The sequence below is a fragment of the Brassica napus genome, chromosome C5, assembly GCF_020379485.1.
Source record: "Brassica napus cultivar Da-Ae chromosome C5, Da-Ae, whole genome shotgun sequence".
In the NCBI taxonomy this organism is placed as follows: Eukaryota; Viridiplantae; Streptophyta; class Magnoliopsida; order Brassicales; family Brassicaceae; genus Brassica; species Brassica napus.
This window is the reverse complement of record NC_063448.1, coordinates 39,334,714-39,348,650: the sequence shown is the minus strand read 5'-3', so window position 1 is coordinate 39,348,650 and position 13,937 is coordinate 39,334,714. Positions and strand designations below refer to the sequence as shown.

The 13,937-nt window shown below is 35.6% G+C and overlaps 3 protein-coding genes across 3 annotated transcripts; all 3 read right to left on the bottom strand.

The window, feature by feature from the left end:
* Positions 1-533: 533 nt before the first annotated feature.
* On the bottom strand, positions 534-1,688 carry LOC106441296 (post-GPI attachment to proteins factor 3-like). Its single transcript, XM_048757468.1, has 3 exons — positions 1,606-1,688; positions 915-1,102; positions 534-832 (listed from the first exon to the last, which is right to left on the bottom strand). The coding sequence occupies exons 1-3, from the start codon at positions 1,686-1,688 to the stop codon at positions 534-536; spliced, it is 570 nt and encodes a 189-aa protein (XP_048613425.1).
* Positions 1,689-9,237: 7,549 nt separating this feature from the next.
* Positions 9,238-10,008, bottom strand: LOC106439807. Its single transcript, XM_013881325.3, has 2 exons — positions 9,850-10,008; positions 9,238-9,750 (listed from the first exon to the last, which is right to left on the bottom strand). Exons 1-2 carry the CDS (start codon positions 9,943-9,945, stop codon positions 9,631-9,633), a joined length of 216 nt encoding a protein of 71 aa, XP_013736779.1. The 5' UTR covers positions 9,946-10,008; the 3' UTR covers positions 9,238-9,630.
* A 281-nt stretch (positions 10,009-10,289) lies between these two features.
* BNAC05G30350D lies at positions 10,290-13,393 on the bottom strand. Its single transcript, XM_013881324.3, has 5 exons — positions 13,095-13,393; positions 11,198-13,002; positions 10,925-11,129; positions 10,657-10,847; positions 10,290-10,560 (listed from the first exon to the last, which is right to left on the bottom strand). Exons 2-5 carry the CDS (start codon positions 12,990-12,992, stop codon positions 10,472-10,474), a joined length of 2,280 nt encoding a protein of 759 aa, XP_013736778.1. The 5' UTR covers positions 12,993-13,002; positions 13,095-13,393; the 3' UTR covers positions 10,290-10,471.
* Between the last annotated feature and the right edge of the window lie 544 nt (positions 13,394-13,937).

Sequence of the window (13,937 nt, the reverse complement as noted above, 5' to 3'; positions counted from 1 at the left end):
TATGTCGTTTTATTTTTCATCGTCGGGAGAGCTTCTAGGTTTCCAGTTATTAATTAAACCCAATGATCGTCCACCCTGCCAAAGGCACCTAGGAGCGTAGTCTCGCGCTTCCGAAAATATTTTTTTTTCAATATGGAACATTATTGTATCAAACATGAGTAAATGTATATAAACTGACCAAGGCTTCCGACTTGTGGTTCCTTGCTGCAATTGTTTTAAGTGACTTTGCGCAATGGTTAATATGGTGTCATTAAATTATTAAAATACTTTAGATTTTGTATGAATGGTCACTAATGCTAATTTTGTTTAATTAAATTAAACCCTACAATTCACACAATTTATGTAAAATCAAATTTTATTAACACAATCATATATAGATCACAAGATTTTCTCATAATATTAACAAAAGTCTTAACACTCCTAAAAGATTGACATAAGTCTTAAGACCCAATTGACCAAAAGCAAGGCCAAGTCAAATCTCTGAATAAAAAACATTGAAAAAGCTCAAGAAACCTCTGCATCTGTAAGTAAACTTACTTCGCCTTTGTCTTAGATTTCTTGAGAAGACTGGAAGTTCTGAACTCAACATCGTCTCTAATAAAGCTCCACCAGAGAATGGTTAGAAGAACAGTGGCGAGGTGCCAAATAGAGTGAGCATCGAAGTAGCCTCCATACGGAGGGAAGTCATATATCTCTAAAAGCATAGCTAAACCTGAAGCTATCACAACCACCCACAGTTTCCAATTAGAAGGATGCCTAGAAACAGCTGCCCATCTTGCCCATAGGAAAAGCTGAGCGACTCCCATGGCCACACACACAATCATGTTCCAACCTGTAAACAACATTGAACTCACAGAGAATGTGGAAAAAAAAATGGAACTGGTTTCAGATAGGGAAAAGAGTTCTTTGTATACCATAGTAAAGTTTGTAGAAGTTAATGCACAGTACGTGGGTGGTGACTAAAGCTAGTACTGGAGCGGATACCATGACTCTTGCAGTCTCCACCCGAACATCAAAGGTTCTTAGGATGGATAAGATGAGTGAGAATCCGAGAACGGCTACTGCAGATGAGTAGTCCAACATCTTTGTGATGTCAACATCCCTGAGAAACCATAGAGACAAATCACCAGAAGATTGTGGATGATAAAAGTAATGTGTAGATGATTACCGAGTGTGGAAAACTGCACTCCAGAACCAAGAGTTCATGGACAGAAACCAACATATTCATAGTAACCCGTCCTATCTTGTTTGAGAGGCAACTTATAGTATAGTGTAATGAAGAAGGAGAGTCAGCCATGGAAATGCAACGCTAGGCTTAGCACAGAGAAAGTAACAGAAGCAGGGTCCTGACAATGACCATGGGCTCTTCTCATCATGGCTACCATGTCCATTTCCTGAATAAATTCATTAATTATTTCAGTTCTCTAAACATAACATCTAAATGTTGTAGCTTCTCAATCTTACCATGGTATTCTCCATTGAGCCAGACATGCAATGCGTGGCCAACGTTAGAAACTCTACTTCATGTTTTCTTTTTGATGTTTTCTTCTTGAAATTCTATTTCATAAAAAGAAATCAGACTTGTACGCTTACTTTGTTGTGTACCATCCGTAATCAGACTTTTTTTTTGGACCGGTGTCGGTGAACACCTTGAAATCAAACTTCTTATTTGTCTTCTTTGCCTTCATATAATTCTCTGCAGTGTGATGAGAGACAATCTGAAACATATAGCATCCAAAAAAATGAAAGTAAATAATCTCTTAATTTTTTGTCGATACAATACCTGAATAGAGTGGTTCCCATGAATTCACCATGCTTCTTGATGTTTTTCGAGTTTCAAAAACGGGGGAAGTCGAGCAACAATGAACGCTTGATAAAGAAGATTAACTAACAGAAGTTCTGAAGATTCATCTATAATTTATAGGTTTGGCGTGAAGAAAACGGAGAGGTCGACATCGCTTCTGAATTAAGTGACGAAAACATTAATTGGTAAATCAAGAGACATACGTTGAACAATAGGGAAGATTAATGTTTGGTGTTTGTAGAGAAGCTGAACGGAGACGACAAAGATAAAGAGACGAAGAACAATTAAAAAAACCCTAATCGGCAAAACGTTGTGTTTAATAATATAATAAAACATTAATTAAACGGGAAAATTCAAATCATACCATATAATTTAAAAACCAAACGCAAGAACAGAATTACTAAACCAAACCGAGAATCATGGACCCCACAGTCTTTATAAAATGCATACGTGTACACCTTAAGGAGAGAGTAAACTCTCCTATCATAAATATATATTAGTTTCAGCCATCAATGTACAAAGTATCATTTAGTTTAGTGGTATAAATGTTGGTGTTTATATCTCAATAACTCGGGTTCGAGCCACATGCTTGACACCTCTCTCACATTTTTTAAAAATTGGACCCACAAACCGCTGATATGGCGGCACATGAATGAGACAACTGCCTCATTATATTATAGATTTATCGTAACCATCTAATAAATATGTTGTTTTGAAACTCCATGTTAGCAACAAACGGTTAAATATGAGATTAATATTTTTCAACAATTCTAAATTGTTGTGAAATTTTATAATATTTTTAAATAACTGGAAGGTGTAGTCTGCAAATGACTAAATGAGACTATGATATACAAATTGAAACAAATAGAGTTGAGAGGATAAAAATATTACGATGCAGTTTTTTTTGTAAGAAGTTGTTACAAAAAATAATAATATATACAATCAATCTCTTACAATGGTTATTAAATACTTTTTTGAAGTCACATCTTTAAATGTCATTAAAAAGATTGTATGATCACAAAGACGTTATCATTAAAAAACATATGTATAAAAGGTATTTATAGTTTTTAGTGAAAATAGTAATAAGTAAATTGACTAAAACATAATTTTCTAACGGACTCATATCCTTTCTTTTTCACCCAAGGTTTAGGTGTGTGTCTTTAATATACTCGGGTTTAACCATTATTTGATTGTTTCGTGAAAACAATCTGAAGTCCGTTAGAAATATATTTTCTACGTAACAAAGTAAATCTCAGATATGCAATTTTCTAGTAAAGCATTATAATGTCCACATCTCATTAGATGTTTTGCTCGATTTTTATTGACATCATTTTTCATTGCGTGTTATAAATGTTTTAGTTGATTGTTAGCTTATTAATCGAAAACTCCATCATACTCCAATTTCACTTGTACTTATACTTTTTAAAAGAGACAAAATTATATCATTTGTATGATAAGATCAACTCAGAATTATTTGTAGCAATTTTTAATCCAATGAATATTGTATCATAACAGAACATAGCATATTTTTTACTCTGATTATTAAAAAAATAATGGGAAAATTGTTTCTTTTTAGAGCAAAAAAATGATAACTATGTCCCTTTAGACTAATCTCATATACTTTATGTCCCATTAGGCTAATTATTTTCAAAATAACAATAATGCCTTTAAAATTGTAATTTTTATATATAATAAATAATGGGTTCGATCAAGCGGGATCGATCGATCCGGAATTACAAGGTCGAACGGATCGATCGATCCTGATCATTATGCAAAACAAAACAAACGCTAAGCATATATTGATCGACTTGGTCTATTTCACTCGATCGGTAAAGGTCGATTTCATACAGATCGACCGATCTTGAATTGTAGATCGATCGATCTGTGGAACCATAGATATGAATCATGGTAGAAATAATGTGAAAATTTTGTGAAAATTTTCTGAACAATCAATGGAATATAGGAGACGGCGTGAGAAGAAGGTTACTACTTTTTTTTTCATTTTTTTGTTTTTTTTAAATCGATTTTTTCAAAATATGAAAGTGAATATTCTGAAATATTTTGTTTCCATATTTTTAGGAACTGATATTTTATCTGTAGAATACAATTAATATGTAGAAATCAGTTTCTACATGTTTTTAGAATTATAGTAATGTGTAGATTTTGATTTCTACATGTTTTAGATTAACAGTAAATCTATAGAAGTCGGTTTCTATGTGTTTTAAATTTATATTAATGTATAGATTTTGATTTCTAAAGATTTTAGATCGGTAGGTTAAGCGCAGAATGTGTATTCTAAATATTCTTAGAATACTCTTATTTACGTAGATCACGTATTCTAAACATTGTAAATTCAATGAAAAAATTGGATTTCGTTTTCTACTTCGTAGAATGTCATTTCTACTTTATTTAGAACATAATCTGAAAATTATGATTTAAACATTTTTAGAATTGAAAAAAATACCACTAAGTTCATATAGGTATTTTATCAAGAGTTACTATTTTTCTAATTTTTTTTTGTTTGTAAAACTATTTATTAAATTTATTTTCAAAAATATTAAAGGGTATTATAGGCAAAAATAGCACAAAATAGATATTAGTCTAAAATGACATAGTTATCATTTTTTTGCTCTAAAAAAAACAATTTTCCCAATAATAATATGAAGGGAAAATTGTTTTTTTAGAGCAAAAAAACGATAACTATGTCCATTTAGACTAATCTTGTATGCTTTATGTCCCATTAGGCTAATTATTTTCAAAATGGTAATAATGCCCTTAAAATTGTAAATTTTAAATATAATAAATAATGAGTTCGATCAAGCAGGATCGATCGATCCGAAATTACAAAGTCGAACGGATCGATCGATCCGGATCATTATGCAGAACAAAAAAACGCAGAGCATACACTGATCGACCTGGTCCATTTCACTCGATCGGCAAAGGTCGATTTCATACAGATCGACCGATCTCGAATTATTAACCGATCGATCCGTGGAAGCATAGATATGAATCATGGTAGAAATAATGTGAAAATTTTGTGAATAATCAATGGAATATAGAAGACGGCGTGAGAAAAAGGTTACCACTTTTTTTCATTTTTTTTCATTTTTTTTTTTAAATCGATTTTTTCAAAATATGAAAGTGAATATTCCCAAATATTTTGTTTCTATATTTTTAGGAACTGATTTCTTATCCGTAGAATACAACTAATATGTAGAAATCGGTTTCTACAGGTTTTTAGAATTATAGTAATGTGTAGATTTTGATTTCTACATGTTTTCGATTTACAGTAAATCTGTAGAAGTCGGTTTCTACGTGTTTTAGATCTATATTAATGAGTAGATTTTGATTTCTAAATATTTTAGATAGGTAGGTTAAGCGCGGAATGTGTATTCTAAATATTTTTAGAATACTCTTATTTACGTAGATCACGTATTCTAAACATTGTAGATTCAATGAAAAAAGTGGATTTCGTTTTCTACTTCATAGAATGCATTTTCTACTTTATTTAGAACATAATCTGAAAATTATGATTTAAACATTTTTAGAACTGAAAAAAATATCACTAAGTTCATATATGTATTTTATCAATAGTTACTATTTTTTTTATTTTTTTTTGTTTGTAAAACTATTTATTAAATTTATTTTCAAAAATATTAAAGGGTATTATAGACAAAAATGACACAAAATAGATATTAGTGTAAAAGGACATAGTTATCATTTTTTCTCTAAAAAAATAATTTTCCCTAATATGAAATACTATACATAAAATTGATGTAATCCATCCAATTTGAACAAATCATAATGTTTTTTTATTGGACAAACAAATCATAATGCTATAACCACAAATAGACATAATTTTACACCTTTATCTTTTTCTTTGTGCAAGTTCGTCATATATTACGTTCTTTGAATCTACTGCAACTAAAATAATGATTATATACAATTACTCTTTTTTTTTAAAGACAATTACTCTTTTTTCGACAAATGCTTTTATTATATTGATTTAGGTTTTATGTTTGACCAAGGGTTCATTAGTGCTTCTACACCAAGAGGTCTGGGTTTCAATTTCTGGAGAAGGCGAAATTATCTGAATTAAAGGAGAAAAAGCTTACAAGAGATCTGCAGCATGACGTAAGGAGTATCGTCAAACATGGATCTCATAGGGCGTCTCAGGTGATACAGTCAGACGTGAATTCTCATACGGCAAGTAGAATTGTCAGCTATAAAATCGTCTGTAATATTTCTCGTAGTTGTAATAGCATAATTATCCAGCATCGTTAAAAAAAAATATTTATACATTTTAATGAATATTCTCAATATGGTTAAAATTTAATATATAGAATATTATTTACTCACAAGATAAAATAAAAATATGTTTGTAAAAGTTAAAAACTTACTCAGAGGTCACCTTCTAAGTTCTAACTAACAGAAAATAAGATTTCTGTGATAGAAATATTATCCACTTTTCTCTCTATAAAAATTTGGATTTTTTTCTCATGTTCGCTATTACCATAGATATGCATATGGCATCAGAAGTAAACATTATTCTGTGCTCCTACGTATGGCAAAATTTTTAGTATTCCTTTTTTTTGTTGAAGACCTAAACATAGTTGACATGACTTCTTTAAACTATGTGTTTCTATTATTTCTTCGATCATAAAAAGCCAACAAGTCGGTGGTTTCAGTAACAATATTAACTACATAGAATTTTATGTCAGTGGAAGGAATGAAACAGGTTTGCTAACAATGATTTGTTAAGAAAAGAATGATTTGATCTCTCCTATGCACATATCTCAATCTATACAATTAATTATCTCACATCTAGAAACATAAAATCTCTTCAATTGTAAGAGTTCTCCCGAAAAGGGAGTGACAGGACTGAGGAGATTGTTAATCATTTCCACTTTCTGCGATTGAGTACGCACACATGCCCAATATTTTGATATGAGTGTCCATTGTATGAGGCTCACAGCCGCAGCAGGTGATGGCCTGCCCAGGGGATCCATGGGATACATCTATCCCAACAATGATGGTAGGAACTTGCATTACTAAAGGCATTGCTGGAGAGCGCCCCATAATTAACATGGTATTCAGTCCACCAAGTTTTAAGCACTGTTGACTTCTGTTTTTTTCTAACGTTTGTATCCCTCAGCTTGCAATCAATAATCTAACATCTAATAACATATAGTCTCTACGTTAGGAAACATTTGTAAAATCAGATATTGTAAATGCAACGTCTATTAATTAGCGTCTCCGTATATGGTCGCCAAATCAGTTTGGAAAGGCACCTTCTCGCACGTAAGATAAGATAACTTGTAAATTGTGGTTTCAATCGATGTTCGAATGGAGAGAATTAGAAACTCAACAGGGCAGTAAATTGAGTAATTGCAGAGAGAAAACTCAATAGGGGTCAATAAACTCATCATCAAAACAACAACAACATAAAACCAAACTGAATATATTGGAAAAGATTAAGACAGTAAACTCACCAGAAACTCATCACATGCAGTATTCGTCAGAGGAATGATCTAAAATTGCAGAAACTCAACGGGACAGTAAACTCATCAAAAACTCAAAAAGACAGAATACGAAAATGAAATTATCTGAAAAGGAGAGAGGGTTTATAGGAAAAAGGAAAGAAGATGCCAGCAACGTATATCAAAGAAACAATAGAGAGAATGAGAGAAAACTTCAAATAAATCTGACAACCTTTACAATCTCTTTTATATATAGATTCTGAAACGATACGACTCGTGAGGAAAGATTATGAGTGTAAGGATGTGAATTTTTTTTGCAATATGTTTAAGAGGCGCCAGTTATGATACGGTGGATTGAAGACGACGATTGCTAAAAGTAAATCGATGGCATCATAGGTTTATCCTAAACAAAATTTTAACCATTAGATTATATCCTAGAAACAAATCTAACCGCCAGATTCTAATTTTTTTTTCCTATAAAAAAAGAATGACATCATTGGTTAAAAGAAAAAACAGGTTTGCTATTATATATAGATATTTTTATAGTCATTAAAAACACTGCTTGGACTCGTCTATGAATATAGTAGTCAGATGTTTGATATTTGACAGTTTGAGTTTCATGTTATGTATGATCGAGTAACCTAAAGTCTGAAATTTTTTATCACCAAAAGAAAAGAATTAGTGATGTGATTCAAAGCTCAACCTCACTGTGCTAATATCACTCCTCTCATATATTTGTCAGGTTAATTTGCAGAGCAGGTATCCTGCTTCTTCCCAACGCCTGCCTGGCTCGAGGATCTTCACCACAGAGGCATCAATGGTTAAGAGAAACACAGCTGGGTGAGTTTCACAGTTACATGTCCTGATCTTAAAATGTTGATAAAACTAGTTTATATTCAGGTTTTTTTGCGCATGGGTTTACTTATTCTGGTCATCCAGTTTCATGTGCTGTAGCAATTGAAGCGTTAAAGATCTATAAGTGAGTTGAAAAACTGTCTTTTTTTCATTAATAAAACTCAAATACATCACACATTCTTTACAGTTTCGTTAGAATATCAAACCTTGTAGTGCACAATGGCATGGGGGACGTGAATTTGTGTATACTCTAACTTATATGTATTTTCTTGACGATCAATTCATATTGCAGGGAGAGAAACATACCAGAACATGTAAACAGAGTTTCCACAGGGTTTCAAGAAGGTCTTAAAGCTTTCTCCACTAGTCCTATTATTGGAGAGGTGCGCTTTATTTTACTCACTAATGAGTTCTTTTGCTTCTGAAGTATGACTGAGCCATTTGGACATTGTTGTGATGGTTTTCAGATCAGAGGAACTGGTTTGATTCTCGCGACTGAGTTTACAGAAAACAAATCGGCACACGAACCAATTCCACCAGAATGGGGTAAACTATTTGAAGACAGTGTCAAAGCTTTTTACTTACACATGCTAAAAGACGGCCTCTCGACCTTTTTTCATTTTTTATTTCATTTTTTATGCTTACAGGTGTTGGCGAATACTTTGCAGCCGAATGCAAGAAGCATGGGATGATAGTCCGTGTTGCAGGCGATCTCATAATGATGTGTCCACCGCTCATTATCTCACCTGAAGAGATTAATGAGGTTAATTACCAATCTTTGATACATTTGTCTGATAAATCTTGTGTCCAGTTCCCTAAAAGTCTCCTTTTGTTTTACAATCTTCCTATTTGGCTTCTTACCATGTTTCAGTTGATTACTATCTATGGGAAAGCGTTGAAGGCAGCAGAAGAGAGGGTTAAAGAACTCAAGACTCAGCAAAAGAAGTGAGAAGCAGAGTCATTGTTTCCAGTTATATTATGCAATAAGTATCAGAACCATAATAGGTGGTGTATCTTTTATTTTCCAAAGACTGGATCTGTTGTTTCGAGTACACAAGTCTAGTTATGTAGTGCATTCGACTCGGTGGAAATGGAATATACAACAACAATAAGACTTCTCACTATGTGAATGTGATCTGAACAAACCAAAGATACAGAGACATGAGTAGATATTGTTTTTAAAAGTCAAAAACAGTTTCTGAGATAGTGACTTTGCAGGCTTGCAGCTACATGAACTTGTGGTTAATGGCCTAAACTAGCGACGGCCAGAGACTGGACTATATGGTTCGGTACGGTACGGGGCTAACCAACCCACGGACCAGAATGACTCATAGAATTTAGTGCACTCGAACTTGAAAACGAAATACATAGACCACTGCTGAAACAGAGAATTGTGATTATAGAACATCTACTAAAGAACATGATTACGTTATGGAACACGAATCATTAAATCCTTATGCAAAAACGAATCATCAACCATCACCCTGGGTTTCAAGAACGAGGACGTTTTTTATTTGCTTCTCTTTTCAATCTCCTCTCTCTGGAACTTAGTGAAGTCTTGAACCCTGCTCCCTCTCCATTCTCCGAGTCGTACAAATCTTTAAACGATTTCTGCACATTCCCAAAACAAGAACAAGATTTGTCTTGATGATCTTTTCTTCTACTCAGAAACTGAAAACAAGATTATGTTTCATAACCACACGGTCTAACCTCTCTGATCTCAGCGAAGCTGACGGCGTAGAACGTGACAACGGAGACTGCGAGGATTCCCAGAACAGGGAGACCGATATGGCTAAGCCCATCCATTTTCTTTCTTCTCTCCTCACAACACCAACCAAACTTATTGTTGAGTTTAGAGGATAAGGCTCTTTATATGATATGCCTTCTTCATAACCACACAACCTTAAACATACAGTTAATGATAAAATATTGCAAACCAGGTTTAACCTGTCTGAATTTAACTGTCGTCTCTTCCTTCTTTTCACATATTTCAAGAATCAAGATTAGTCTATAAACCATTATCAAAATATAAATAGACAGAAAACAGAAGATAAATTGTGAAACAATAAATCATTATGGAGATTGGACAAAACCTAAAAAAAAAATAAAACAATCAAAATGTCTGAATGGTTTTGGATGGACTCACTAAATAGAGAAGAAATGCATGCTCAGTAATTATATGGGGACACAGCATCAATTAGTAAAAACTATATATAGAATACAAACCAACCAAGCCCCTAAGAGAGGAGGAAATCACAAATGTTTCTCCAAATCAAAACAAACCCCTATGATTACATTAAAAAAAAAAGAAGAGAGATTCTTCTTAGTGAGTTCACGTGAACAGCTTCTCCGATATGTTTGTGAAATAACCTTCATCACTCGCTTCCTTTTCTCCCTTGAATATCTCTCCATCATCGAAACCTGTCCACACATTCCCATTATTTAAAACACTTGTCACACCAATTATTCTATCTCCAATAACTAGATTCTATTCTGTGAACGCTTTTATTATTTTACCTGTCCCCAAGTCTCCTGTTTCATCGATGACAACCGCTGCTACTTCTGTCCTCTTAAAGGACTCAAGTGACTTCCAGTCCGAGCTTCCATTTCCTTCTATGCAAACTTGGTTTCTTGAAACCCAGTCTTCAAGAAGCTCCATGTTGCTCTGTGATAACGGGTCTGCATTGTCATCTCCGCTTTCAACCCCCCTGAAAGAGACAGATAACCCTTTTAGTTCTGTTTTGAATAAAAATTATTGAGAAGAAGCAAAAAGATTTCAACTTACAGTCTTCTGAGACGCATGTTGTACTGAACAAACACAAGATCGCTGAGACGTTGTCTCTCAATGGAGTTCTTGGATTCATATACTTTCTCCATTGGTGTCAGGATCCTCCCAGAGCCAACCAATGAGCTGCACGTCTGACTCAGAAGACGTATAGCAAATCGTGACAGGTTCAAGCAGCTTTCTCCATACGTAGACCACCATTCAGCTAAAAACAACCAAAACATGTTTTTAAGTCTTTCATGAGATCCAATAATAAACAAACAGTTAACGTACCAGGGAGCATTGTGTCTCGAGCTCTAATTGCCAAGTTCCTTCCGAAGATCCCAACAGCATTCTTGTAGGAGTTAATGTCCTTTCCTATTATATCTTGAATATTGTCTTCAGGGACCAGCTTCTCTATGCAATCAACCACAGCTAAGTGTATCTCGCTACGCATCTCTTCGCCAATGTTGTAGAAGAACTTGGGGTTAAGATAGAAACCAGCAGCATGCAAAGGAAGACGCTGCTGCTGCAGCCACCACTTATCTATAATCTTCCAGAAGACCATGTAATCCTCCCTGTGAACCAGATGCGTCTTAATCGCTTCCTTCGCTCTGTACACTGCAGCATAGACATACCCCATCCCAGGCCTCCTCGCAGCAGAAACAATCCTCAAAACGCGCAAGAGACGAACTGTTATGTTGTTCGCCAGCGTCAACGCCTTCCAGAAACTCTCGTCGTTGATGGTCTCCGTCATCGCTAAACCACCAGCTTCTTTAGAATACGAACACTCGTTCCACTCGGATGATGTAACCATCGCCTGTAAACGAGGCTTTAGCTCCGCGATTCGGGACATTGTCGCGAAGTTAGTGGAGTAAGTGGTGAAAGCTGGCTGGAGAATGTCGTTGCCGAAAGTGAACTTCTTCATCAGGTTCAAGACGCCGCTGTGGTTGTAGATGATCCTCGTGACGGTTCTCGCTTGCTCGATGATTTCTCTTATCCAGTCTATCTTCCCGAACTCTTCGAGCATCTTGTCTACGCAGTGTGCAGCGCAAGGAACCCAGTAGAGAGAAGGATAGGCTTCCATCAGCTTCTTCCCTGCGGAGACGTAATGGCCTTCGCATTTGGTGATCACTTGAACGACGTTGGTCTCTCCTATCTCCTCAACCACCTCCTTAAGTACCTCACACAACTCATCATCATCATCAGAAGTGAGTATCTCTGAGGCATCAAAGGATCTCAGGAACACTACTTTCTCCGGACAGTGAACCAAGAAGTTAAGTACTTTATTCGATTCCTGGACTAGAACAGAACAGCCTGTCTTCTTCCACAGGGGCCTGCACTCGTCGATATCATTCTTCACTTCCTCTACGCAGCTCTTCAAAATCCAACTTTTGATGTCTTCATTAGCGGGAAGAGAAACACCAAACCCTCCTGAAACAATCGCATCGACCAACGGCTGGAAGTTAACAGAGCTCACAGCGTCAAAGTCAGCTCCGATATCAAACAAGAACCTCCCGATCGCCATGTGAACCGTCTTCTCACGTTCCTTCGAAGAAGGATGCACAATGTTCTTAACACTACTAATAGCAACAGGGATCAGATTATCCATATCTCCACCAATCAAATCCTCAACATTAGCCAACTCACTTCTCTCTACAATGTTCTTCCTACTCCTGTAAGTCCTCTGCTTCGTCCTCCCCGAGCTCTGTCCACCACCAGCTGCAACCACATCCCCGTTGTTGACGTAAGAGCCCTCGACGACCTGAGTCTCTTCCGGAGGGAAGTAAGCGATAGGCAGAGGCTCAGCGCTCGACCTTCTCCTCTTCCTCTGACGCCTCACGGTGCCGTCGATGCACTGCTGGAGGAAGAGGCGGACCTCCTCGGGGACTTGGTCGCAGATGGTGCCTTGGCCTTTCTTGCCCGCGAGGTGCTCTTTGACGCGGGTGATGCCGCCTCCTTTGAACATCTTCTTGCAGTAGAGACATCTCATCTGGACTCGGTCTCCGTATTTGTAGACCTCGCAGTGCTTCCATGCACTGTCTTGTTTCTGTGGAGTGAGAGCTACTGGTTCCAAATCTGAATCCATTATTCTTTTTCTACAAGAGAGACACGAATCACTACTAGATCCTCTGATCGAGGAGAGGGAGAACAGAACCGAATGTGTGAGAAGAAGAAGAATTAAACGAACCTGTTTGGTTTGCAGGTTGTGACCGGGTTGGTTGGTTACGCGGTTAGGTAATAAACTTTGATTAAATTACGGTTAAAGGACTTCGGTTCCGGGGAAGGATCAGGTGGAATCAGACGGAGGACAAGGGTTTGAGTAACGGAAAGGGAGAATCTGAGGGTGGCGGAGAGATGCAATTTCTGGGATTTTTTCTTTCTTTCTTTTGAGATGAGCCGGCTTGATTAGGGTTCGAGAGGATGACAAGGGTTGGCCAGCTATTTCTGGTTTATAAAAACGATCATTTTTTTTATTTTTATTTTTTTACTTTTCCTAGCTGAATCGGTTTTAATTTGAGGACTGGAATGCAAAATGTAATATAGTATAGGGGTTGAGATGATGATATGTGCGGCATCTTCTAATTTTCTTGATATATAGATCTCAATTATATAATTGCTCAACCTTAAGTATGAAACTTTTTAAAATATAACAAACTAATACAAACTGTATATTTATTTAAAACTTTTGGTTTTAAATTTAGTGCTTATATTTCATATATCTGTATTTATTTTTATTAATTTAGTTTTAGTTAATTAAATAGGATCAATGATAATCTATATTATAATAGATCAGTTTTTGCTCACTCCTCAGCGCGCCACGTCATCGTTTTGTGGGTCCCACTTTTAAAAAGTGTAAAAAAGTGTCAAGCTCATGGCTCAAACCCGGGTTATTAAGATATAAACACCAACATTTATACCACCAAGCTAACTGATACCTTTGTACATTGATGGTCGAACCTAATATATATTTATGAAGGTCGGAAGCCCTTGCTTCTTCAGCTTCCTCTGAGGGTCGGACCTACAAGTGTGT